A 26,342-nucleotide genomic window follows, 5' to 3' on the forward strand; every position below is an offset into this window, starting at 1 on the left:
TTAATTTCTTTTTTATAATAGCAGGACCGCGGACCGGATCCTCGACGGAACCTCACTCGATTCCTTAACTCATCATTCCACCATTCTCCTTGAACCACACGTGATACGATTCCCCTAGAACCCGGGATATGTAGGCTGTCCAAAACAAGGACTCGGTTGCGCCCTATCTTTTATTTCTTTTCTTTTTGAATAACGGTTTGGTAAAAAATTAGTCACATGGCTCACCTAGTCTTTGCCTGAAAACTCTTCGTGTTTTCAAGCAAAGAGGAGCAGCTGTGAGCACCTAAGTTTTGACTATATTTGAATATTTATCACCTTCTACTATGTAAATATTTTTAGAAAATTAGTATATATTTTTTTAGCTTTGTTACATTTTTTTTATATAGGGTAAGAACTAAAAATAATTTAAAAGGTCAAATTATTAGTATTAGTATTATTTTTTATTTTTTATCTTTATTTTAAAATAAAATAAATTTAAAAAAACCCGAAAAAATTAAATTATTTTTTAAATTTTTGGATGAGAATAAAATAATAGGAAAATTAAAAGTATGGAATAAAAAAGTAAAAGTAAAAGTAGGTGGAAATTTTTTAATAAAAAAGTAAAAGAAAGTAAAAAATTAAAAAAATAAAAGTAAAAGAATGTTGAAATTTTAAAAAATAAAAAGTAAAATAAAGTTGAAATTAAAAAATAAAAGTAAAGGTAGGTGAAAATTTAAAAAGAAAAATAAAAGAAAGTGGAAATTAAAAAAGAAAAGTAAAATAAGTGAAAAATAAAAAAAAAAGTAAAAAAAGTGGGAAATTAAAAAATAAAATTAAAGGAAAGTGGGGGATTATTTTATTTTTTTTTAAAAAAGAAAAAGAAAAATGGGAAATGAGAATTTTTTTTAATTAAAAAATAAAAATAAAAATAATAATAATAATAATAAATAAATCTAAAACAAATCTGATTTTTTCTCCTATAAATAGAAGAGAAATGTGAGGAAAAAGGGGAAAAAAGAGAAGAAAAAAGAAGAGGGGAGGGAATTGAGAGAAATTGTTTTTCTTCTTATACGCTAAGGGAATTTCTACTTGTGTCATTTTTTCTTCATCTTTCTTTTGAAAAATCCAGCAATTCATCACCCAAAACCCAACAAAAAATACTTCACAACATCCATTTTTGCACGCCAAACAATTGAGTCAATAGTCGAGGTCGAGAATTCCGTTGGAGCTCCGTTCACTAACTTTGATGTTCTTCTTCGCTTATGCTTGTTCGGCGTTCGTCTGAGTTATTGTACCTGTTCTTGAAGACACATTTAATTAAAAATTTTGCATTAAAGGTTTATTCTTTCCTCTATTCTTTTTATCTTATTTCATGTGGTTTTATTTATTTGCCTTTAAATTTTATAAATAATAATGTAAATTAGTCCTTAAAAGCTATATGCTTAGTTATGTTTTTGAAAATATGGTATTCAAACTTGCTTTAAAGTTGGGAAGATTTGGACCCTAATAAGTTTGGGCTTCAATTGTTGGGCTATAGAGTATTGGTATATGATAGTTTATTTATTCAAATATCTAAAATCATACACTTCTTCCACAAGTAATTCCATAATTCATGACCTCACAATAATCTCAAAGTTTAGGAAGAATAATGAACATCGTTAGAGTGCATTAGGCGCGCTTTTAATTAGTTTATCGCGATTATGTATACGTTCGCGTGGCATAATTGTGATTTTCAAAATTAGAACTGAAGTACGTGTTCGCGCAACTTTGGTCAAAATAATCTTAATCTAATAAAATGCTATTAATTGTGTACACGTACGCGTGACATGATTTTGGCACAATAAACAAAACGGACTCACACACGTGATTCATTTCAAAGATAATTTCATATTTTAATAATTAAAAGCAAATAGATAAAGTATGAAAACCAATAAATCGCAGTTTATCCAAAATTAATTCAAGCCAAATGTAGTCAATAAAGTGACCGTGCTAGAACCACGGGACTCGGGGAATGCCTTACACCTTTTCCTCGGTCAACAGAATTTTTTACCCGGACTTTATTTTCGCAGACCAATAATAATAGAGTCAAACCTTCCTTTTACTAGGGATTCAAATAAAAGTTGATTTGGAACACCCAAAAAATCAATTACAAGTGGCGACTCTGTAAATAAAATAATCCATACTCAAATTTGTCACTTTAATTGAAAAACTCTTTAACCCATAATAATCCATAATACATATCTTTTTGGGGGTATAAAAAGGGGTGTGACAATGAGAACTATTATAAGGATGAAACTATTTTTGTAGTTTTCAATTTTATGCTTTAAAACTAGAATTAAAATTAATAATAGAGTGAAATTCTATAGAAATAAACTTAAATAAATATTCTAAAAATACTAAGATTACTAAAGATAATTCTAATGTGCGGGTCAAAACTAAGTACTTACAATACTTACCAATTTTGCATCAATATTTTGCCGACATTTTGTAACGTACAGTATCTTCCAGCTGATCTAGGCAGCTACATATGTCAATATAATTGATTAACAACTGACAAAAACAAAGAAAGAAAAAGTTATAGATACGTAGATGTTGGAAGTTAACGTAATTATCAGTAATTGATTCAATAACGGTCAAACTCTTTTAAGTTTTTTTTAACCACTCATTTTACAAAGGGGTCCTTTTCTTACTAACTAATTGCAACGTGAAGTTGTAAATACAATACTGCAACTATTACTAGAAATTAAATTAGACATTTTATCTGGACTTTAATAGCTGCAAAAGTCACCATTGAAAAATGGCATTTATTATAGTGAACTCAATCATTTTATGATATTCCTTTCACGATTGTCACCTATACAGGCGGAGTCAGAATTTTAAGCTTATGGGTTCATGATTTTAATCTTCAGCTACTGGGTTCTAAATTAATAATTTATACATATTCAATAAATTTTTAAGACAAATATAAGGTTCGAACCAAAGCTACTGAATTAGACCGAACCCGCTTTCCGTAATCTAACTCCGCCCCTGTCACCTAAATGCAACATTTTTTTGTTAGTATTATTGTCACAAAAGCCGCAATTCATTTGAAGTATTCCCACGTTGGGGGGAGCAATTGGACAGAATCTAGGAATTAATTAAAAAACATAAGGTACAAACCAGCTTGGATTATTATGTACGGATTTATGACCTGTAATATTTCATGGTGGAAAATAATCCTTATGTCGTCAAAGGTTAAAGTCTTAATCTTACATTTTTGTAAAATCTTGAAAGGATCTTTTGACCTATTGTTAGTCCATTACATAATCGATTTTCTCACCCCCTAAATAATATATAATAATGAAAAGATTTTTCTTAATTAAGTTTGTATATGGTAAAATATAATATGACACGTGGCTGTCTAAAAGAAAAACACATGAAATCCAAGATGGGATGGTTGATGACTGAACGCAGCCACTATGCTTGTCACCGGAATGGATAACGTTCATAAAAGTGTATTAAAAGCTATGCGCTTGGTAGCATTTACTAAGGAATATTCTACAGTATTAAGAGCGACGATCCGTTATAGAGAATTTGACATTTATACTCAACGTTACATCTCAATCTATGACCCTCATAATTGGCATTAAAGCAGGACATGATCCTATGGCCTTTTTCCCTGGGCATAACTATAAATAGTGAGCTCAGTTACCATTGTAAAGGAGACGAATTTTTTGGCAAGAACATATACTGTATTCTGTACAAAGTTTTGTAGAATTTCAGTTACTTGCTTTTAGATCTCATCATTGCTGTGTTCGGGAACCGTATTCACGGAATCGTCGTCTTTGCTATTTCATCTACTTTCTAAGGCTAAGCATTGTATATTTCTTTAATTATTATATTATTTCAGAATCAAAATAATTTACTTATTTAGAAATCACATATAAATTCAACTGTATCGTTTTACGGGTAAACAAAGTTGAGAATATAGCGGCCTATATTTTATGTCCCAAACGAAAAGGAACCTTAGTACTTTAAAAGTCAAATAAAAAAAGGGTTACATGTGAATAAGTGTTATGGTTTTACATTGATGTATTATGTCCATAATCCACTTTTAGGGAACCAAAGAAAATTAGATGAGTTTACGTACGTACTCCTTTAGTCATTTGCAGATCAAGTCCATGGTCCATTTTTGGGCGCTTACCTAGCTGTTTTACATATTAATTTCATCTCTTATCGCTCCCCCAACTAATGTCGGGTTGAGTGTAATTGAATGATTCGTTTAATATTCATTCATACTATGAGTTAACATTAATAGTGGCGGAATTTTTACCAAGGGGTAAAATATAAATTATTAGATACACCGAAAAATCAAGGGTGGTCAACATATAATAAATATATATAAATTAAAAAAAATATCTAGCAATACAGTGTAATTTTCCGACAAAGGGGTGTCAATTGACACCCCTTGGTTGAATGTGGCTCCGCCACTGGCGACTAATGCTATAGGTCATTAGGGTAGACTGTCTACATTATCACACCCTTAGGGATGTGGCCCTTCCCCGGCCCTGCGTGAATGCGAGATATTTTGTGCACCGGGTTACCTTTGTACTATGAGTTAATCATCACCTGATGTTTTAATAAGTAGCAGTTGAATCCAAATTTTCTAAGTCTATATATAAATGCATGAGAAGATCTGATATTTCCTTAAATGCAGCATGTATGTTCACATTATCCTTATCTGTGAGCTAGGAATTAGGATTAAAGGGGTGATCTGTGTATTTAGAATATTCAGAACCCTAACCGATCATATTACAGTTTCGATTGGTCACATAAGGGGCGAGCCCGATTTTAATAAGCTGTTGAACCCAAATTTTCTAAGATCTGATATTTCCTCAAATGCATATGTTCACATTATCCTTATCTGTGAGCTGGCTAGGAGTTAAGATTAAAGGGTTGATCCGCGTATTCAGAATGTTCAAAGATATATTGTCCACTTGCTCTTTTTGTTTATTTATAAGGTTAAAATTAGCACATTATCCTTATCTCTTTGTTATGCTATATATAAACAACACTAAGAACATAAGTCAGCCAACTTTTCTAGAATGGAGATACACAACAACACGGTTTCAAAGACAATGAAAAGAAAAAAAAAGGTGCCGAATAGAGTAATAAAAACTTTTCCTCTTAAGAAAATATTAATTTCTATGAACATATGATAGTTACTAATTGGAATACGAAGTAGTAGTTGGTTTAATTATTAAGTTTCTTTCGTCTAGAGAATTTTTGAAAGTGACATGTTTTTGGACTGTGGAGCAAGTTATAATTATTTTTGACGATAGAAAATGTGTTAATCAATTAGAAAAGTAGAAAATAGTACGATAAGATCAACCCTTAAGGCTTAAGGACAAAGGTTAGTTTTCTTTTCTGCCACTCCAAAGAAAATAAAATCAATTTTCAAAACAAAAGGTAAGAGAAAAAATTATATAATAACTAATAATAGAAAAACGACACCACAAAGAAAATCTCAGGAAATAACTAGAATGGTGGATGATATGAAAGGATGAGATGAGCAATTTCATATGAATGTCTTGTGCTTACACTTTCCATGACATCAAAAGTCGGGGTCCACAAACCGAATAGATTAAGGTTTTGTCATTTTTCTTAAGTAATCATACTCGTAATTGGAAAAGTGAAATTAATTATGAAAAATCTATTATTCTGGCTGCTATAATTAGCTAGCTGGTGCCAACTCGATAATATTATTATTCAATTTTCGTTTTGTTTACCCTAAAAAACGAATAACAATAAAATTTATATGCGATTTTAAGGATACGTGATATAACTTGGTACAAATTAAGAAGACAGATTAATATTGAAATTGACAATAGAAGAATAAATGCAAACCACACGTATCGAACTGCCTTGGCCCTCGAGTTTGCCAACCTTCGAACCAAAGATGTTTCAACTGAATTATGAACAGGCTAATAGAGTAACAAGAAAATAAAATCTAGAAAGTGACAGTATATTGCTTTATGTTGTGTTGATATGATGTTTTACAATTTAATTTCATCTCTTATCGCTCCCCCAACTAATGTCTGGTTGAGTGTAATTGAATGATTCGTTTAATATTCATTCATACTATGAGTTAACACTAACGGTGGCGGAGCCAGAATTATCATCAAGGGGGAAAATATAAAAAAATTAGATATACCAAAAAATCAAGGTTGGTCAACGTATAATAAATATACATAAATCAAAAAATATTATCTAGCAATACAGTGTAATTTTCCAACAAATGGGTGTCGATCGACACCCCTTGGTTGAATGTGGCTCTGCCACTGGCGATTAATGCTATAAGTCACGGGTTCGAGTCATGAAAATAGCTACTAATTTTTGTATTAAGGTAGGTTGTCTGCATCGCATCCTTAGGAATGTGGCCCTTCCCCGAACCCGCGTGAATGCGGGGTGCTTTCTACTCCGGATTGCCTTTGTACTATGAGTTAATCATCACCTGATGTTTTAATAAGTAGCAGTTGAACCCAAATTTTCTAAGTCTATACATAAATGCATGAGGAGATATGATATTTTCTCAAATGCAGCATGTATGTTCACATTATCCTTATCTGTGAGCTAGGAATTGGATTAAAGGGGTGATCTGTGTATTTAGAATATTCAGAACCCTAACTGATCATATTACAGTTTCGATTGGTCACATAAGGGGCGAGCCCGATTTTAATCGTATACAGATAGTCCCCTCATTTCTCAGAGAGAAGATGACGAGAAATGATATGAACTTCCAAATCTCGTCTCGATGGACCATGATGTAAGCGACGAACCTGTCACGACCCCATTTTTCCCTCCGTAGGATATCGTGATGGCACCTAGTCTCTAAGACTAGGTAAACTTAACAATTTGCGGAATAACTGAATAATAAAACTGAAGCTCAAATCTAAACATGTGATATAATTCAAACTATGATTCAAAATCAATACATCTCCCAAAATCCGGTAGAAATAAGTCACAAGCTTCTAAGAGTAATTACTAAGTGTCTCTATACATCAGAGTCTAAAGGAAAATAAGGAAAACAACATAGTAAGGATAGAGGGGAACTCCGAGGTCTGCGAGCGCTGGCATATATACCTTGAAGTCTCCACGAGTGGTCCAACTCAATGGTATCTGGGCTGGTGGAAAGAACCTGGATCTGGACAAAAAGATGTGCAGAGTGTAGTATGAGCACGCCACAACGGTACCCAGTAAGTGCCAAGCCTAACCTCGATAGAGTAGTGACGAGGTCAGGTCAGGGCCCTACTGGTTTAAAAGAAAAGTAATGCAGAAGATATAATAATATTTTGAAATGACTGAGAATTTAAACAATAAGAAGTTTCAGCACAATAAATAGAGGTACACAGTAGGGGCACTCCCGAGGTACCGCCTCGTAGTCCCAAATGAAAAGATACAGTACAGGGGGATCTCCCGAGGAACCGCATCGTAGTCCCAAAGTAAATATGCAGTACAAGGGGATCTCCCGAGTAAACGCCTCGTAGTCCCAAAGTAAATATACAGTACATGGAGATCGCTCGAGGAACCTCCTCGTAGTCCCAAAGTAAATATGCAGTAGGTAATCGAAAGAAAACGCGAATTTTCAGCAAAAATCTTACAGTTAAAGATTTAATTCAAATCATGTAAAGAAGGTAATTCAACAATGCATGTTGCACAAATTGCAAGTAAGAATTAAGGCACGTAGGCATGCGATACTAGGATAAACATTATCACTACATATGTTGAGGCAACTCAGTTAATGTATTTTAAAAGAAAACAACCCCGTTAATGTATTTTTAAAAGATGACAAATCAGCAAGAACCGAATTTTCCATAATCAGCCCCTGTATGCACTCCTCACCTCGCGTACACGACGCTCACATATCACAAAATGTTACAACAGTACCAAATCCTAAGGGGATTTCTCCCACAGAAGGTTAGACAAGTCACTTACCTCAAATGTCGCTCAATCAATCGGTAAGAATGCCTTTCCCTCGACTTTCCGACTCTGAATGGCCCAAATCTAGCCAAAAGCAATTACACAACATGAATACAACTACAAGAAACTAATTTAAATAATAAAACTACGACTTGAGAAAAGAATCGAAAATTCGGCCGAAAAGGTCGACCAGGGACCATGTCCCGGAATCGGGTAAAAGTCACAAAATACGAACACCCACTCGACCACGAGTTCACTCATACCAAAATTACCAAAATTAGACGCCGAATCGCCACTAAATTCCTCAAATCAATTCTCCATATCCCTAACCTCAAACTCCGAATTTTCACCTTAAATACATACTAATTAGGTGAAAAATCAACGAAGAAACAAGATTATAGATCAAAAATAAAACAAGATACTTACCTCAAGAAATCCCTCGAAAATGCTCTCAAAAATCGCCAAACCCGAGCTCAAATGTCCAACAAATGATAAAAATCCTGAGCCCTTGAATTAATAGAATCTTCCCAGACGTTCCTCTTTTGCGGACCAAATTTTGCTTCTGCGGTGAAGTCTCTACATCTGCGGAGTTCACTTAAATCCCCAGGTTCCGCACCTGCGCGCAAATCTTCGCATCTGCGGATGCGCTTCTGCGGTCCCTCGTCCGCTTCTGCGGACGCCTTTCCAAGCACTCGCCCGCTTCAACGATCGATCCCCCGCAGAAGTGACTCCGCTTCTGCGGCCCTCACACTGCACCTACGACCACTGGACAATTCCCTTAGCCCCGCACCTGTGCCCCATTTCTCGCTTCTGCGAGCTCGCACCTGCGGTAAATCTTGCGCAGGTGCGATTACACCAGAACCAGCCCAACAACAGAAAATCTTCTAAGTCTAAAAATGAACCGCTAACCATTCAAAACTCACCCGAGGCCCCCGGGACCTCAACCAAATATACCAACCAGTCCTAAAATATCACATGAACTAAGTTGAGCCTTTAAATCACATTAAACAACGCTAAAAATACGAATTACACATCGATTCAAGCCTAATGAACTTTAAAACTTCAAACTTCTACATCTGATGCCGAAACCTGCCAAATCAAGTCTGATTGACCTCGAATTTTGCACACAAGTCATAATTGACATTACGGACCTACTCCAACTATCGGAATCAGAATCCGACGTCGATATCAAAAACTCCACTCCCGGACACACTTCTCAAAAATCATCCTTTTCCAACTTTTGCCAATTAGCGCTAAAATGACTTACGGACCTCCAATTCAACATTCGAACACACTCCTAAGACCAAAATCACCCTACAGAGCTATAGAAACCGTCAAAACTCCATTCCGGAGTTGTCTTCATACAGTTCTAACTACGGTCAACTCCAATGACTTAAACCTCCATTTTAGGGACTATGTGTCCCATTTCACTCCGAAACCAAAAATAAATCTTCCGGCAAGTTACATAACCACTAACTGAAGTAGATGGAGCAATAAATAGGGGTTCAGGGCTAATTCTAACAAAATAACCGGCTGAGTCGTACATTACCCGACTATGACATAAGCAACAAATGAATATCGAAACGTCCCGTCGGTCCAATTATCAAGGCATTAAATGCTTGTCAGTCACTGGTCATCCACTACCAGTTCTGAACCGTCACCAGCAAGCTATAAGTACCCTGGCTTTTTCTCATTCAAACTTTATGTTCAAAACTCCTCATATTCTTGTTTTTTTTTTCAAAATTCCCTTTGTTTTGCAACTCTTGCACCCAAATTCCTTGAACTTTCATCAAACTGCATACCATCTTAATTCTATTTTCTTCTATTCTTCAATGGAGAAAACTTCTAAGACTGTACCGCAAAAGGAGGCCGCTTCTTCATCACGACCCGCCAGCAGCGGGGCTGTGGTGGAACCTCACCCTGAGGAATTCGTTTCGGCAGGGTGCCCTACTGTTGCTGATTTTAAGGTTGAAAAGACCTCCTCGGTACCGGGCCGATGTGAGCCAGTCTCGAGATACATATGCACAATCACCGATGGTCTCCTTACCAAGGTTAAAGAGGAATGCAACTGGGTCAATAAGCATGTGGTGGTTCCTTCACCACGTGGAGGGTTTTCTAAGTGTTTACACATATCCCTTTATGTTGGGTCCCTTAGACCCTATCATCATTGCCTTTTGTAAGAGGTATGATGTGACTCTTGGCCAGATCCATCCCTAATTCTGGAGAATAGTGATTCTCCTCAGATTTTTCGTAAGCAAAATCGAGGGATGTCCCTTTACCCTCGACCACCTTATGCGCCTTTACAGTTCCCGACTCTATTGAGGGGGCTAATTAAGCATGACCGTCGGGCCAGTAAAGCCCCGTTGTCGAGCATAGATGAAGCTCGGGACCGAAGTTGGATGCGTCGATTTATTCGAATAAATACTTCGGACCTGATCACTGCCGAAGACATGCCATTTCCTGAGAAATGGAATATGAAACGTAAGTAGTGCTTCACTTTGAAGGTTTAATCTTGTTGTTTTCCCTCTCATCTCTTTCTTCATTGATATTTTTGGTGTCGCAGTTGTGGCCCGGATGCCGTACACAGTTCCTAAACTTAAGGAATGGGTCGAGGGCCTTGTGTCACAGAGGCTGTATTCTGAGTGGGCTTGGATAGAATTATCGAAGGGTCGATGGGAGGCATGCAATCACTGTAGGTTCCTTTTCCTAAGGTAATATTGTTTGATTTCCACCCTTCGCTGTTGAATCTTTATCTATTTTCTCTTGTAGGTTTCCCCAACGATGTTGCTATGAGGCCTCCATCTGGTGATGAGGATATGCCTCTCGAGTCCCCTGCTCCGAAGCAAGGTGATGATAAGAAGGGAAAAAGGGTCTCGAGTCCCTCGAACTCGAAAAAGAAAAAATCGACGAGGAGGTCTCGTAAGCCCAAGGTGCGCTCCGACACTCTATCCCCGAACTCAGTCCATCGACTAAGGGATGAGTCCAAACAAGAGGAAGAGAAAGATAAATCCAAGATAATGGCTTGCGTGCAGGCTGGTGTTACGATACAAGGGCCCTCCGAACCGCATGAGGTCGATGAGGGAGCTTTGGCCAAAGCTCCTAAACCGAAAAGGGTTGAGGTCGAGCTAGGGGGTCGAGAAAGAGACCGGGGGCGACGCTTCTCGAGCAGCGGAAGATGTCCCGATGGACGAACTCGGAGTGATCAATATATTCGGATCCCCTCAAATTTTGGACGCCATGATTCGTGAGGCCGGTATGTTAGAAAGTCGTTCTTACGAGTGGCATAAAGGGGTGACTGATATCCACGGCTTCTTAGATGGATTTGAGTCCACCGCTTCGGACGATGTCACCGGACTTGGGGACTTGCCGGTGCCAAATAAGGTACCATCATCGGGTGCTACTGGGTCTTCATCGAGCCCAAACCTGGTGGATCAATTCCCGCCCCCAAGTGTTAACCCCAACTGCAGGCGATCGATAACTTTTTCTGTCCCGGAGGATGCCCGAGTCTTCTCTGCCCCCGTGGGGGTTGCTAGCTACCTTAGATGCTTGGAGATCGAGGAAGACCAGGTCGTGATGAATGCGGTGGGGGCGCCTTGCCTATTTAATAAGGCCCAACATGTTTTGAATAAGGTAACTTCGAGGTTCACATCATTATTAATTTTAAACTTGAAGTTGTAAATAATTCTAACATCTTTCTTCGTGGTTGCAGGCTTCAGTGTTGCATCATGAGGCTTTCCTCTGAATCCGGGAGGAACACGAGGCTAAGGTCCGGGAACTCACCGAGAAGGGGGATACTTACAAGCTTCTAAGTGAGAAGTTCCGGGCCGGATTAGAAGCGGCTCAGAGTGAGCATGTCGAAATGACCGAGCAGGTATTTCAAGTGCTTCACGATAGTAAAGACGAATTAGAGATAGTAACTAACGATCCGATCATGCAGGTCCGGCAGAGGCTCAAACAAATCGGGCAGCTCAAGACACAGATATATGCGATACAAGCCGAGGCTGAAGAGTTCAATAAGAATATGGACATCTTAGCCTCAAAAAAGGAAACCGTCCAAGCACAACTGGAGTTGGTCGAGACCCAGCTCCAAGCTGCAAAAGGGAAGGCCTCGGTGCAGGTCAAGAAAATCGAGGAGCTTCAATCTCAACTGGACTTGGCTATTTTTGATAAGGGAAACTTGGCCAATGAACTCAAAGTGGCCAAATCTGAGATGGATGTGGCCAACACCAAAGTCGATGCTAAAGTGGCCAAGGTCGATGTAGAGGTCATCCGGGAGAAGGCCAAGAGCATGGTGGATCATGCAAGATGGAAAGCTCGAAGGGAAGCCCTCGATGGAGTTCATGCTCAGGGCTTCGATATTCTGGACGAAATCGAGAGTGCCAAAGCAGAGGAAGCCAGGGCCCGTAAGCTGACCTTTCCTGAGGAAGATTCAGAGAGCTTAAGCGAGTCTGAAGACGGGAAAGATCCCGAGGATGGAGATGCTGCCTCCGATAAAGACCAGGCCACTTAGGCCTTTACATATTTTTCTTTCTTTTGCATTTTTTTGAGGTCGTTTTGGCCATTGTAAATTTTGTATTAGGTCATTCTGGCCTTTGTAAAAACTTATTATATATATAAGGCTTTCTTCCCCTTTCGGCTCTCAAATTATTCTTTTGCTTTATTAATTGAATTCACAAAGGCCGGAATGCCTTATTATTAAATAACTTAGGTTGTGTAAGTTCGGACAAACTCTGCCTTTACATTATTTTGTTTTGAGGCATCTCGGGGGTTCATTGTTATCGAGAACTTTCTCCCAAAGTAAGTAACTCAAATTATAGTTTGCCGAGGGTAGCCTTTAGAATCGGTTATGAAAATTTTGAAGGCTTATTTTTTCTTACGGTTCCCGTATGTCTCCGAGCCATACTAATATGGCCGTAGACTTTTAATTCAAGCGCAAACCAGTGGGCTTGCTTTGCCGAGTTATCCAGATTTGGCTAAGATAACAGTCCCCGAGAAGGTATGGCCATGGCCTTTAAAATTCGGGGGTTGCCTGATAGCTTTTGTGACCCCGATGTTAAATAACTCGATCTGTTCGAGTTTATTTTCGGACGGCAATCCCCGAGTGAGGGAGTGATGCAAAGAAGAAATTTTTAAACATAAGATGACTGCAAGGAAAGTACTTCTCTTTATTCTTGTGCTAAACAGTTATACATGCGTACATGTTTTATGCCAGGGCTCGAGAAATCTACGTGGGCATGGTTCGTTTGACCGTTTTCCCCTTACAACAAGTCCTACCTATCGAGACCCTTCATTATGAAGTAATTTCCTTGCTAAAGCAATTCGATATACGAGGGTAATGTCCCCCAGTATTCGAGGTTAATTGTAGAGAAACCTCGGATACTGTAAATACAATCTTCGATACCGATTCGTGATCGACCTTTGATTCTAAGTTCGCACGATCCATTGTTGCCTCATTAAAAACCTTGCCGGAAAACCCATTTGGGACAAAATTGATCTAAGGAAAAAAGAGTGCAACGCGTGCTTTCAGACCTAAAACTTCGTGCTGCTTCTTGTCGATTACCTACAAGTGTTAGTCAAAAAATAAAAAGAAATGAATGGGGTCGTACCTTAGCAGTAATATCGTTTTAGATGAGTTACATTCCAATTGCTCGGTAGTTGTTGTTCGTTCATCATTTCGAGCTTATAGGATCCTTTCCCGGTGACCTCGAGAAACTGGTACGGTCCTTCCCAGTTCGGATCCAACTTCTTATCGTTCGGATTCCGGGTGTTTAGCGTGACTTTCCTTAGTACTAAGTCCCCGACATTAAAGTATTGAAGGTTGTCTCTTCGATTATAATACCTTTCGATCTGCTGCTTTTGGGCGGCCAATCAGACGAGGGCGGCTTCACGCCTTTCATCCAATAGTTCAGTCTCGTATTCATGGCCTCGTCATTTGATTCCTTTGTTTCATATCGAAACCTGATACTCGGCTCTCCGACTTCGACCGGTATTAGAGCTTCAGCGCCATAAACCAACGAGAATGGGGTAGCCCAGGTACTGGATTTCGAGGTTGTGTGGTATGCCCAAAGAACTTCGGGATGAATTTCCTTCCATTTTCCCTTGGCGTCTGTCAACCTTTTCTTCAGGTTTTGGATTATGGTTTTGTTGGTCGATTCGGCTTGTCCGTTCCCACTGGGATGGTATGGTGTGGACAAGATATTTTTGATCTTATGATCTTCGAGAAACTTAGTCACTTTGCTACCGATAAATTGTTTCCCATTAACATATAAGATTTCGGATGGCATCCCGAGTCGACATATGATGTGGTCCCAAATGAAGTCAATGACCTCTTTCTCCCTGACTTTCTCGTACTCCTCGGCTTCAACCCACTTAGAAAAATAGTCAGTCATAAATAAGATAAATTGAGCTTTACCTGGTGCCCATGGAAGAGGGCCAACAATGTCCATTCCCCACTTCATGAATGGCCATGGCGACAAGACTGAATGCAGCAGTTCTCCGGGTTAATGAATCATCGGAGCATGTCTTTGACATTTATCATATTTTTGTACGAACTCCTTCGCATTCTTTTTCCATATCGATCCAGTAATAGCCGGCTCTGATTACCTTTCGAACCAATGATTCGGCGCCTAAGTGGTTCCCGCATGTGCCTTCGTGGACTTCCCTCAGAACGTACTCGGTATCTCCCGGTCCCAGATCTATAGCTAGTGGGCCATCGAACATTCTTCTAAACAAGGTTTCGTCATTGGTCAAGCAGAATCGAGCTGCCTTTGTGCGCAGGGTCCTCAACTCTTTAGGATCTGCGGGTACTTTACCGGTCCTCAAATATTCTATGTATTTATTTATCCAATCCCAAGTTAGGCTTGTAGAGTTTATTTTGGCGTGACCTTCCTCTACTACTGATCTCATGAGCTGTACGACTGCCCCCGATTTGAGCTCATCGTCCTCGACTGAAGAGCCTGAGTTTGCAAGTGCATCAGCCTCACTATTCTGATCTCGAGATACGTGCTGCAAAGTCCACTCTTTGAATCAATGTAATGTTACCTGTAGCTTATCCAAGTACCTTTGCATCCATTCTTCTCTGACTTCGAATGTTCCATTAGCTTGATTTACCACAAGGAGGGAGTCGCACTTAGCTTTGATCACCTCCGCCCCTAAGCTCTTCGCCAGTTCGAGACCTGCAATCATGACCTCATATTCGGCCTCGTTGTTAGTCAATTTTATAGTTCTAATGGATTGCCTGACTATGTTGCCTGTGGGTGGCTTCGGCACGATGCCAAGTTCGGGCCCCTTTACGTTCGATGCACCGTCCATAAAGAGGGTCCAGATTCCCGAAGATGTCCCCGAGTTTACCAGTAATTCTTTTTCGACCTCGGGTATTAGGGCCGGCATGAAGTCGACCATGAAATATGCTAAAATTTGAGATTTAATGGTCGTCCAGGGTCGATATTCAATATCATACCCGCTGATTTCTACGGCCCATTTGGCCAGTCGCGCTGAGAGTTCGGGCTTATGCATTATATTTCGTAATGGGTAAGTTATCACAAGACATATAGGGTGGCACTGAAAGTACAGTTTTAGTTTCCTAGAGGCGCTTAGCAAAGCGAGCGCCAGTTTTTCCAAGTGAGGATATCTAGTTTTGGCCTCACCTAAGATCCGGCTAACATAATAAATTGGAAATTACGTACCTTGTTCTTCCCGAACTAGGACTCCACTTATCGCTATCTCTGACACTGCCAAATACAAGTATAACTGTTCGTCCGCCTTTGGTGTGTGAAGTAGTGGCGGGCTCGATAAGTACCGCTTGAGTTCTTCCAAGGCTCGTTGGCATTCCGGGGTCCATGTGAAGTTGTTTTTCTTCTTCAACAACGAGAAAAATCGATGACTCTTGTCGGAAGACCTCGAGATGAACCGTCCCAGGGCAGCTATACACTTGTTTAGCCTTTGTACGACCTTCACATTGTCCACTACCGTGATATCCTCGATGGCTTTGATCTTGTCGGGGTTGATCTTGATTCCCCGGATGGATACCATGAACCCAAGAAATTTACCCGATCCGACTCCGAACGCGCATTTTTCCGGATTCAACTTCATGTTGTATTTCTTTAATATACTGAAGGTTTCCTGCAAATGCTTTGAATGGTCCTCTACTCACAGGGACTTAACTAACATATCATCCATGTAAACTTCCATAGATTTCCCTATTTGTTCTTCGAACATTCGATTTACTAGGCGTTGGTAAATAGCACCGGCATTTTGTAACCCAAATGGCATTACATTATAACAGTATGTACCATACTTAGTGATGATCAAGATACGAATTCTCTCAGCATTTCGTTGTCCTTCTGCCTTACATTGAAAAGGTCTGATTTCCTAGTTTTGACCTTGATGGCTCCGGCGTGTGCCTTTATGAAAGAACCTGTAAGCATAGCAAACGAGTCAATAGAATTAGGTGGAAAATTGTGGTACCATATCATAGCCCCCTTTGACAGGGTCTCTCCGAATTTCTTTAGCAAAACTGATTCTATATCGTCGTCCTCTAGATCATTCCCTTTGATAGCGCATGTGTAAAAGGTCACATGCTCGTTCGGGGAGATCATTCCATTGTATTTAGGAATTTCGGGCATTCAAAATTTCTTGGGAATCGGCTTGGGAGCCGCGCTCAGGGGGAAAGGCTTTTGCACGAACTTTTTGGAGTCCAGATCCTTCAATATCGGTGGTGCCCCCGGGATTTGATTGACCCCGGAATTGTAAGTTTCTACCTTCTTATCGTTTGCCTCGATCTTCTTTTCCCCGGACTTGATTAGTTTAGTCAACTCTTTGAGCATCTTCATGATTGCAGAGTCGGTCCTCGATTCTTCTCGTTCGATTTCCTTGAAGCTGATTCGACCCTGTGGACAACTTCCTGGGATGGATCGGTCTCGATCATGTCCGATGGGAGATTCTGGTTTTGGAGCTGGGCTATCGTTGCCTGTTAAGCCTGCAACATTTCGAAGATTACTCGCAGGCTGATCCTACCATATTCGCCATCATGGGTGCTTTGAGCGGCCGATCGAACATCCTTACGGACAATGCGCTCAGGATCGACGACCAAATTTGCGTTGATGGCTACATGCGAACTGACGTCAACTGGATCTACAGTCGGAACTCCATCGAGATCGCCCAGGGGTACGTCGTTCCCTGATGCTATGTTGTCATTCTCGTCGTGGTGGCCGGCATCATTGTCAACGTGAAGGGGTGCCGATTGTGAGTTTAACATTTTGGTCCTGGAATCAAAAACACTCCAAATGACAAGTGTAAAATAGTGTGTGTTATGAAAGTTTGCACCAAATAATCACTATTATCCTTAGCCCCACAGTGAGCGCTAAACTGTTTACCCTAAAAAACGGATAACAATTGAATTTATACGCGGTTTTAAGGATACGTGATATAACTTGGCACAAATTAAGAAGACAGATTAATATTGAAATTGACAATAGAAGAATAAATGCAAACCACACATATCGAATTGCCTTGGCCCTCGAGTTTGACCACCTTCGAACTAAAGATGTTTCAACTGAAGTATGAATAGGCTAATAGAGTAACAAGATAATAAAAGCTAGAAAATGTTAGTATATTGCTTTATGTTGCGTTGATATGATGTGTTTTACAAATGATCCGACCCCCTTTATATAGTAGGGGTGTCCTACTTTTGGTACAATTCTGTATAAGTTAAAAATCTTATGATTTGCAAATTATTCGGCCCCTCCTTGTTACGCGCCGAGATTTTCGCCATGATTTACAACCGATCGCGGATACTTCGTCTTTCTATTATCCAGCTTGGCAAATTTCCCTCGATCTTGCCTGGTCCCGGGGTTCGACCTCACCTTGGTTCGATATAATTTGCGGTCGAACCCTAACCGATCATATTCCAGTCTCGATTGGTCACATAAAGGGCGTGCCCGGTTTGGACCGTATACACGTTTCTTTATATATCTTGCATGTTCCGTTTGCTAAGTACACGTATTTTTTCCTAATTGTACCAAATAGTTTTAAATGAATAATTAGTATTTCATGGTTTGTAAGGCAATACTATGGTCGAAATTCGGTGACCAATATAGGAGTGAGATTCGTAAGAGAGCAGAGTGTACCAATTTGTTAAAATTAAAGTTACAGTACTCCAAATTGACATAACTAATATAACATTCCAGGCAAATTTCACTTCAAAAAAATATCAAAAAAATGCCGAGTAGATAAAGAAACAAAATTTTAATCTTAATATGATACATTCGAAAGCCGTGCAGTCTTTGAGAATTCATGCAAAATAACCACAAAGTAACAATAATCATTCTTCTGATTGTAAATGATGTTACTCACTCCTTTGAACATACGACTAATGAAATATAGTTAATTGTTTCGTTATAAAAAAAAAACTTAATCATTCTCTCTTCCCTTTCTACCCCCACCCCTGGCCCTCTCGGTCTTCCCTTCTCCATTTGCGTTTCTTACATTTAAAAATATAATGACAAAAAGGAAAAAAAAAAAGAGAAACAAATAGAAATGAGATATTACTCGTAAGGAGAAAGTTGATAGTCAAAAAAGATGTGTTCTCATAATGATACTATATGCTAAGCATGTTTTCGTCATGCCTTAGTTTTAACTTTGTTATTTTCTCAGATAACGGCTTACGTCGAAAACGGAAGCTGCTATTCACTTTTTTCATATTTAAAAAAGACAAATAAGAGTGAAGAAATATTCCTGTCCTACAATGCCCCAACACCCTCGTATATGATTTGTTATATCATTCGTTTGTAGTTTTCAATAATTAGTCTTATTTAATACTATCTGTTATCAACTTTGTTAACTTTTTCCTTATTCTTAACAAAGTAATATTACTAAAATATAGTACTAAATAGCTTGGTTAAAAACTTATATAAGTTGGGAATTCTTTTTTATTCAGCTCCAACTTGATTGGTACATTTATCAAAAGTCAACTTGACTAACTTTGTTTTAGAGAATAAAACCTATGTACATTAATTCCCTTCACTAAATAATATATTTTTAGAAATTCAGAAACTATAGAAAAAAATAGTCTTAGATCTGAGAGCAACTTTTCTCATATAGAAAGATGGAAAAAGAAGACATTTACAAATGATAGCGGGAATTTACTTCGTTTGTGTCTTGACTCTTGTGATGTAATAAAATAAAAGATAAATATTTAGGAACGAATATAAGTAGGGCAAATATCACTTTTAACTCGTGTCGGGGAAATGTATAAGATTTGTATAATTTTTTTATATAACATATAAAAATATATATAAATACATACCGTGTAATCTGCCCAAATGAATAAGTAAGGAGACTTATTTTATGTCACGAGTAAAAACTATTTTAATATCAATGCGTTTACGATATGAAAACATGCAATTGAATATCAAGCCATGTTATCAATTCCCGAGTAAACCATTCTATATAGTATTTCTTTGACTTTTAAATATTTATTTATTCTTTAATTTAATATGAGCGGTATCAATATTCTAATAAATGACACGTGTGTACATATATCTCACACGGATTTATTTTATCTCACATTAAAGCCTAAGAGCTATCTTACTTCGAGTTCGAGCAATCACTCACTCGATCATAAATAGCCTACGGGCTAAGATATTTTGAGTTCGAATTCGAAATAATCACTCACTCAATTATTAAAGCCTAAGGGCTATCTTACTTCGAGTTCGAGCAATCACTCACTCGATCATAAATGGCCTACGAGCTAAGATATTTTGAGCTCGAATTCGAAACAATCACTCACTCAATTATTAAAGCCTAAGGACTATCTTACTTCGAGTTCGAGCAATCACTCACTCGATCATAAATGGCCTACGGGCTAAGATATTTTGCGTTCGAGTTCGAAACAATCACTCACTCAATTATTAAAGCCTAAGGGCTATCTTGCTTCGAGTTCGAGCAATCACTCACTCGATCATAAAAGGCCTACGGGCTAAGATATTTGGAGTTCGAGTTCGAAACAATCACTCACTCAATTATTAAAGCCTAAGGGCTATCTTGCTTCGAGTTCGAGCAATCACTCACTCGATCATAAATGACCTACGGACTAAGATATTTTGAGTTCGAGTTCGAAACAAACACTCACTTAGCTATAAAAGCTACGAAGACCAAATTCGATGGAATCGCCTATAAAAACATTCGCAAGGCATGAACGAAAAGCTTCACAAGGCAAAAGAGCCGAAAAAAGTCAGTAAAAGAAAAAGATATTTGTATAAATATACAAAGAATATTAACATAAATAAAAGCGACATAGAAGCCAAGGGCTAAGCTTCTGAGTTATCATCAAGAGCGGTCTCTTCTCCACTGGGCTCTCCTTCGTCAGACCCGCCCTTGCTATCATCGTCGTCATCATCATCATCATTGTCATCACCATCGCAAACTAAGGCTTCAGCATCAGCTTTCTAATGATCAAATTTATTCTTTTATGTATAGTTTTCTCTCTCTGGGTTGATATTTGTTAGTTTTGGACAAAACTTTTGTCAACAAATATTTTTAATTTTGTACTTTTGAGTACTTTAATTTATAATATTACAGTCTATAACTCTATGCACTAGTTAGTTTTCAAACCGAATAAATCGAAATTACCAAATCGAATAAACCGAAACCGAAAGGAGAAAAACCGAACCATACTGAATTTAATTAGGTACGGTATTGGTATTGTATTTTAAGAAATCGAATACCGAAAATATCGAATTGAAATGTCTAATTATCGTACCGTACCGACCGACGAACACCCCTAAGTTACAATATTCCAAATTGACATAACTAATATAACATTCCAGGCAAATTTCACTTCAAAAAAATATCAAAAAAATGCTGAGTAGATAAAGAAACAAAATTTTAATCTTAATATGATACATTCGAAAGCCGTGCAGTCCTTGAGAATTCATGCAAAATAACCACTAAGTAACAATAATCATTCTTCTGATTGTAAATGATGTTACTCACTCCTTTGAACATAAGACTAATGAAATATAGTTAATTGTTTCGTTATAAAAAAAAACTTAATCATTCTCTCTTCCCTTTCTACACCTCCCCCCCCCCCACCCCTGGCCCTCTCGGTCTTCCCTTCTCCATTTGCGTTTCTTATATTTAAAAATATAATGACAAAAAGAAAAAAAAAGAGAAACAAATAGAAATGAGATATTACTCGTAAAGTTGATAGTCAAAAAAGATGTGTTCTCCTAATGATACTATATGCTAAGCATGTTTTCGTCATGCCTTAGTTTTAACTTTGTTTTTTTCTTAGACAACGGCTTACGTCGAAAACGGAAGTTGCTATTCACTTTTTTCATCATATTTTAAAAAAGACAAATAAGAGTGAAGAAATATTCCTGTCCTACAACGCCCCAACACCCTCGTATATGATTTGTTATATCATTCGTTTGTAGTTTTCAATAATTAGTCTTATTTAATACTATCTGTTATCAACTTTGTTAACTTTTTCCTTATTTTATCCTTATTCTTAACAAAGTAATATTACTAAAATATAGTACTAAATAGCTTGGTTAAAAGCTTATATAAGTTGGGAATTCTTTTTTATTCAGCTCCAACTTGATTGGTACATTTATCAAAAGTCAACTTGACTAACTTTGTTTTAGAGAATAAAACCTATGTACATTAATTCCCTTCACTAAATAATATATTTTTAGAAATTCAGAAACTATAGAAAAAAATAGTCTTAGAGCTGAGAGCAACTTTTCTCATATAGAAAGATGGAAAAAGAAGACATTTACAGATGATAGCGGGAATTTACTTCGTTTGTGTCTCGACTCTTGTGATGTAATAAAATAAAAGATAAATATTTCGGAACGAATATAAGTAGGGCAAAGATCACTTTTAGCCCGCGTCGAAATTATTTACATCCAATAGGGGGAAAATGTATAAGATTTATATAATTTTTATACATAACATGTAGAAATGTATATAAACACAAAAAATATACAAAAAATATATTTTTTTTTAAATTATTTTGAGAATGACTATACTGTGTCATCTACCTATATGAATAAGTAAGGAAACTTAGGACCCGTTTGACCATAGATTTTACCAAAATAAACTTGGGTTTTATTTGGCAAACACATGTTTGGCCATAGATTTTGCCAACATTTTAGCCAAATCCCAAATCCCAAAACCATCTCAATAGCTGGTTTTAGGCCAAAATATCACTATTATAATTTTTAAAAATTGCCCCAAACTTTTGTATTTTATAAAAGAGCCCACCATTTATTATTTTGTAACGATGTTGCTTCGTCTTCTCGGTCATCTGATAGTGTATCATGTAGTTCATTATAAAAGTGATAATTCTGTATCAAATTTATTTATGTTCAGGACTATGGTTTGCGATAACATAATGAATGTTATTGATAATGGTATTGTTGGGTATTTGTGATAGTTTTTAGAACTTGTAGGTATAAGTCATGTTTCATATTTTTCCAAAATCAAACTTCACCCAAAACCCAAAACAGATGTCCAAACACATTTTCATCTTCAAACCAACTTCACACAAATCAAATTTTTCAGAATAAATTTAAAAATTTATTGCCAAAGGCAAGCTTATTTTTTGTCACGAGTAAAAACTATTTTAAATATCAATGCGTTAACGATATGAAAATATGAAATTGAATATCAAGCCATGTTATCAATTCCCGAGTAAACCATTCTATATATTTCTTTGACTTTTAAATATTTATTTAATCTTTAATTTGATCATGTGCAATATCAATACTCTAATAAATGACACGTGTGTACATATATCTCACACGGATTTCTTTCATCTCACATAGGTGAATAGAAAATATAATGTCAAAGTATAAATTTCCAATTTCTTAAACTTAAATACAATGAATTGGGACATAACTCATAATAAGCAACAGAAAAACTATAACTGTGATTATGAATAATTCAAACTCCTTGTTATTCAAGTAATAAAACGTGTGTGAATAAAACCTTTTAATAAAACTGACTCACATACTCCTAAAAGTCCATTACCCACTACGCGCCTTACTTTTCTCTCTATATATATCCCCTCAACCGCCATGAAAATCCATATCAAAGCTTCAATCACATAACTGTACTTTTTTTTCTTCAACCAAAAACCATATCAAAATACTCAAAATAATTTCTGTTAACCGAAGACGATGCCGAGAAAAGGAATGAGAACTCTTAATTGGTTTTCAACTAAACATTCAACAACTGATAGTACTTCTCCATCTACTTCCCAATTCTCTTCCCCTTCGCGTTTCGGATTTTCGCCTTCTCGGCCGAGTTTTTCAGAAGCGGTGATTGATCGAACTCTGGAGATGGCGGAGCCGATGATCATGAAGTGGGACCCAGACACCACCACCTTTGCTAAGGTGACTTCTCTGTTCTATGAGAATAGAAGAGAAGCCAAGGATTTTATCAAGTGTGTGCATAATCTACAGAAGGCTATGCACTTTCACTCTACTGAAAATTCGAGATCCGATAAGCTCGTTCGTGCTCAATCTCTAATGCAAATTGCAATGAAAAGACTTCAAAAGGAGTTTTACCAGATTCTTTCAATAAACAGAGCTCATTTGGATCCTGAATCCATTTCCACTGTCTCTTCCCGTACTTCGACTGTTTCGAGTATTTCTGAATTCGACGTTGAGGATGACGATGATCGTGTAATTGGTGGTGAGTCTATTTCTGAAGTTGAGGATTTTTCTATTGTTGTAATGTCGGATTTGAGATTGATAGCGGAATGCATGATCTCTTCTGGCTATGCGAAAGAGTGCTTGAAGATTTACAAAGTTATACGTAAATCGATCGTTGACGAAGGCATTTATAGACTCGGAGTTGAGAAATTGAGTTTTTCGCAGGTTCGTAAAATGGATTGGGAAGTTGTGGATCTGAAAATCAAGGATTGGCTTAACGCCGTAGATGTAGCTATGAAAACGTTATTCAACGGAGAGAGAATTCTCTGCGATCACGTCTTTACATCTAACGATGCAATAAGAGAATCGTGTTTTACTGAAATTTCAAAAGATGGAGCCATGACTCTGTTTAGTTTCCCGGAAAATGTGGCGAAAAACAGCAAGAAATCGCCAGAAAAAGTGTTCCGTCTGCTCGATATGTATACCGCCATTGCCGAACACTGGCCGGAGATTGAAGCTATATTTTCCTTCGATTCAGAATCCGTTATCCGATCTCAGGCGTTGACGTCACTCGTCAAGCTTGGCGAGTCTATAAGTACGGTGTTGGCTGAGTTTGAAACTGCTCTACAAAAGGAATCCTCAAAGACGTCGGCTGCCGGCGGTGGAATCCATCCTCTCACCATTGACGCAATGAATTACATCATTCTACTTGCCGATTACAGCAACATACTCTCCGACATCCTCGCCGAAGCTCCTCCTCCGGCAAAAGGTTCGTTGCCTGAATCATTTTTCGGCATTGCGGATTCTGATGAGTCTCCGGCACCGGCGATCTCACTCCGATTTGCTTGGTTGATTCTCATTCTTCTCTGTAAACTCGATGGCAAAGCGAAACACTACAAGGACGTATCCCTCGCGTACCTCTTCTTAGCCAACAATCTCCAATACGTCGTCGTAAAAGTCTGTTCATCGAATCTCAAGTACTTGCTAGGTGAAAATTGGATATCAAAACAGGAGGGAAAAATCAAACAGTTCGCATCAAACTATGAACGGCTAGGATGGAGCCACGTTATTGAATCTCTCCCCCAAGAGCCAAATGCATCAATGGCTCCCCAACAAGTGAAGGAGATTTTCAAGAAATTTAATTCGTCGTTCGAGCAAGCTCACCGGAAGCAATCTGTGTGTGTCGTACCAAATAGTAAACTCCACGATAATTTAAAAGTGTCAATTGCGAGAAAAATACTTCCAGTATATCGAGAATTTTACAATACACATAAATTGATGATGGCAAGAGAAAGACATTCGAATCACGTGATCAGATTTTTCTACCAGGATGTAGGGCATTACTTGTCTGATTTATTTTTTGGACCAATTGAATCGGGAAGTTCCTCATCGGTTGAGTCTTCCCCATCACGTACAATACCATCAAGATTGCGGTGAAGAGAAAAAAATAGTTTAGTTTTCTTCTTGTTATGTCATGTAATTATGTATAAACATGAAGATCATATTAAAATGTGTATAAATTGCACAATAATTTTTGGCGTGTTTACTGAAGGCGCACAGTTAATACTCTATATAGTGGTAATTGATTTATGCCCTTATTTGTCTTCACGAGTTAGGATTATTTTGCCATTCTATTATTTCGTCGGATAGCTCACTCGTGTTTATTTATTTGAATGCATAGACGAGAAAAATTTTAATTCATGATTTTGGTGTCTTCGACTTGTACATGCCGTAAAATGATCAGCATATCGAGAACATATATAGTCGTTTTTATTTATAATGCAATTACAGTACTGCAGATTATCAAGTTGATATAAGGTGTGAAGCTTAGTAATTAGTTTGTCAAAATACATAGTTTACCCATCAACCTTGCAGCGAAATTTTCGTTACATACGTCTCTTTCACGGAAAACTTTTTACACACTCAACCTTTCAAAAGTGTGTCTAAGACACACTACTTTTGACCAGATAGCACTTGAGTATTTACGCACAAAAAAAGCGCGTGAAACCCATAAAAATTCCATTTTTTGTCTTCTCTCCCCACAGGAACCCCTCCCCCTCCCTCAGGTCTTCTTCCTCAGACCGCTCTTCCCCTTATCTTCTTCCCCAAATAGAATTTTTGAAAGAATATAAAATTTAAGATCTAAAATTGAGCGATTTTTGTTAGTTTATTTTCCAAATTTTGTGAAAACCATTTATTTCTGATAGATTTAAAAGCTTTAACAGTAGTATTGAAGGTTTGGTGAAAAAATCTAGAATCCACCATTGTTGAGGATAAAAAAAAGCTTGAAAATTCAATTGGGTCTTATTGATTATTGAGTTGTTGAATTCAATTTGTTGCTCGATTATTTTCGACTAGTTGTTTAGATAGTGTGGTTGAATTTTGATGTTGTTGAAAACTTTCTCACAAACAACTATGATAGAAGCAACAATGTTGCTTAAGATAGAAAATGGGAAGATGAAGAAGATAGTTTTAATTGTAATTTCTAATATTGTTTTTCCCTTTTAAAGTCAATGACACGTGTCACGATCCTATCAGGGCGTGACTTTCACGTTATCTGAAAAATTGGTCAAGCACAAAAGTGATGTGTCTTAAATACACTTTTGAAATGTTGAGTATGTAAAAGATTTTTCGTGAACGTGAGGTGTAACAGGGATTTCGCTGCCAGGTCGATGCGTAAATGTTGTATTTTATCAATGAGTTTTGATTCTAACTGTAATACGAGAAATGTGCACTGTGCTA

General features: G+C 37.7%; 1 protein-coding gene across 1 annotated transcript; it reads left to right on the plus strand.

Moving 5' to 3' along the window:
- Nucleotides 1-23,028: 23,028 nt before the first annotated feature.
- Nucleotides 23,029-25,171, plus strand: LOC104094788 (exocyst complex component EXO70H1-like). Its single transcript, XM_009600785.4, has one exon. The coding sequence runs from the start codon at nt 23,124-23,126 to the stop codon at nt 25,035-25,037; it is 1,914 nt and encodes a 637-aa protein (XP_009599080.2). The 5' UTR covers nt 23,029-23,123; the 3' UTR covers nt 25,038-25,171.
- The last annotated feature ends 1,171 nt before the right edge of the window (nt 25,172-26,342 follow it).

Source organism: Nicotiana tomentosiformis, chromosome 7 (genome assembly GCF_000390325.3).
Source record: "Nicotiana tomentosiformis chromosome 7, ASM39032v3, whole genome shotgun sequence".
In the NCBI taxonomy this organism is placed as follows: domain Eukaryota; kingdom Viridiplantae; phylum Streptophyta; class Magnoliopsida; order Solanales; family Solanaceae; genus Nicotiana; species Nicotiana tomentosiformis.

Bases quoted from the DNA above. Each gene is read 5' to 3' on its own strand.
- LOC104094788 (XM_009600785.4), top strand. From the start codon at position 23,124: ATGCCGAGAAAAGGAATGAGAACTCTTAATTGGTTTTCAACTAAACAT.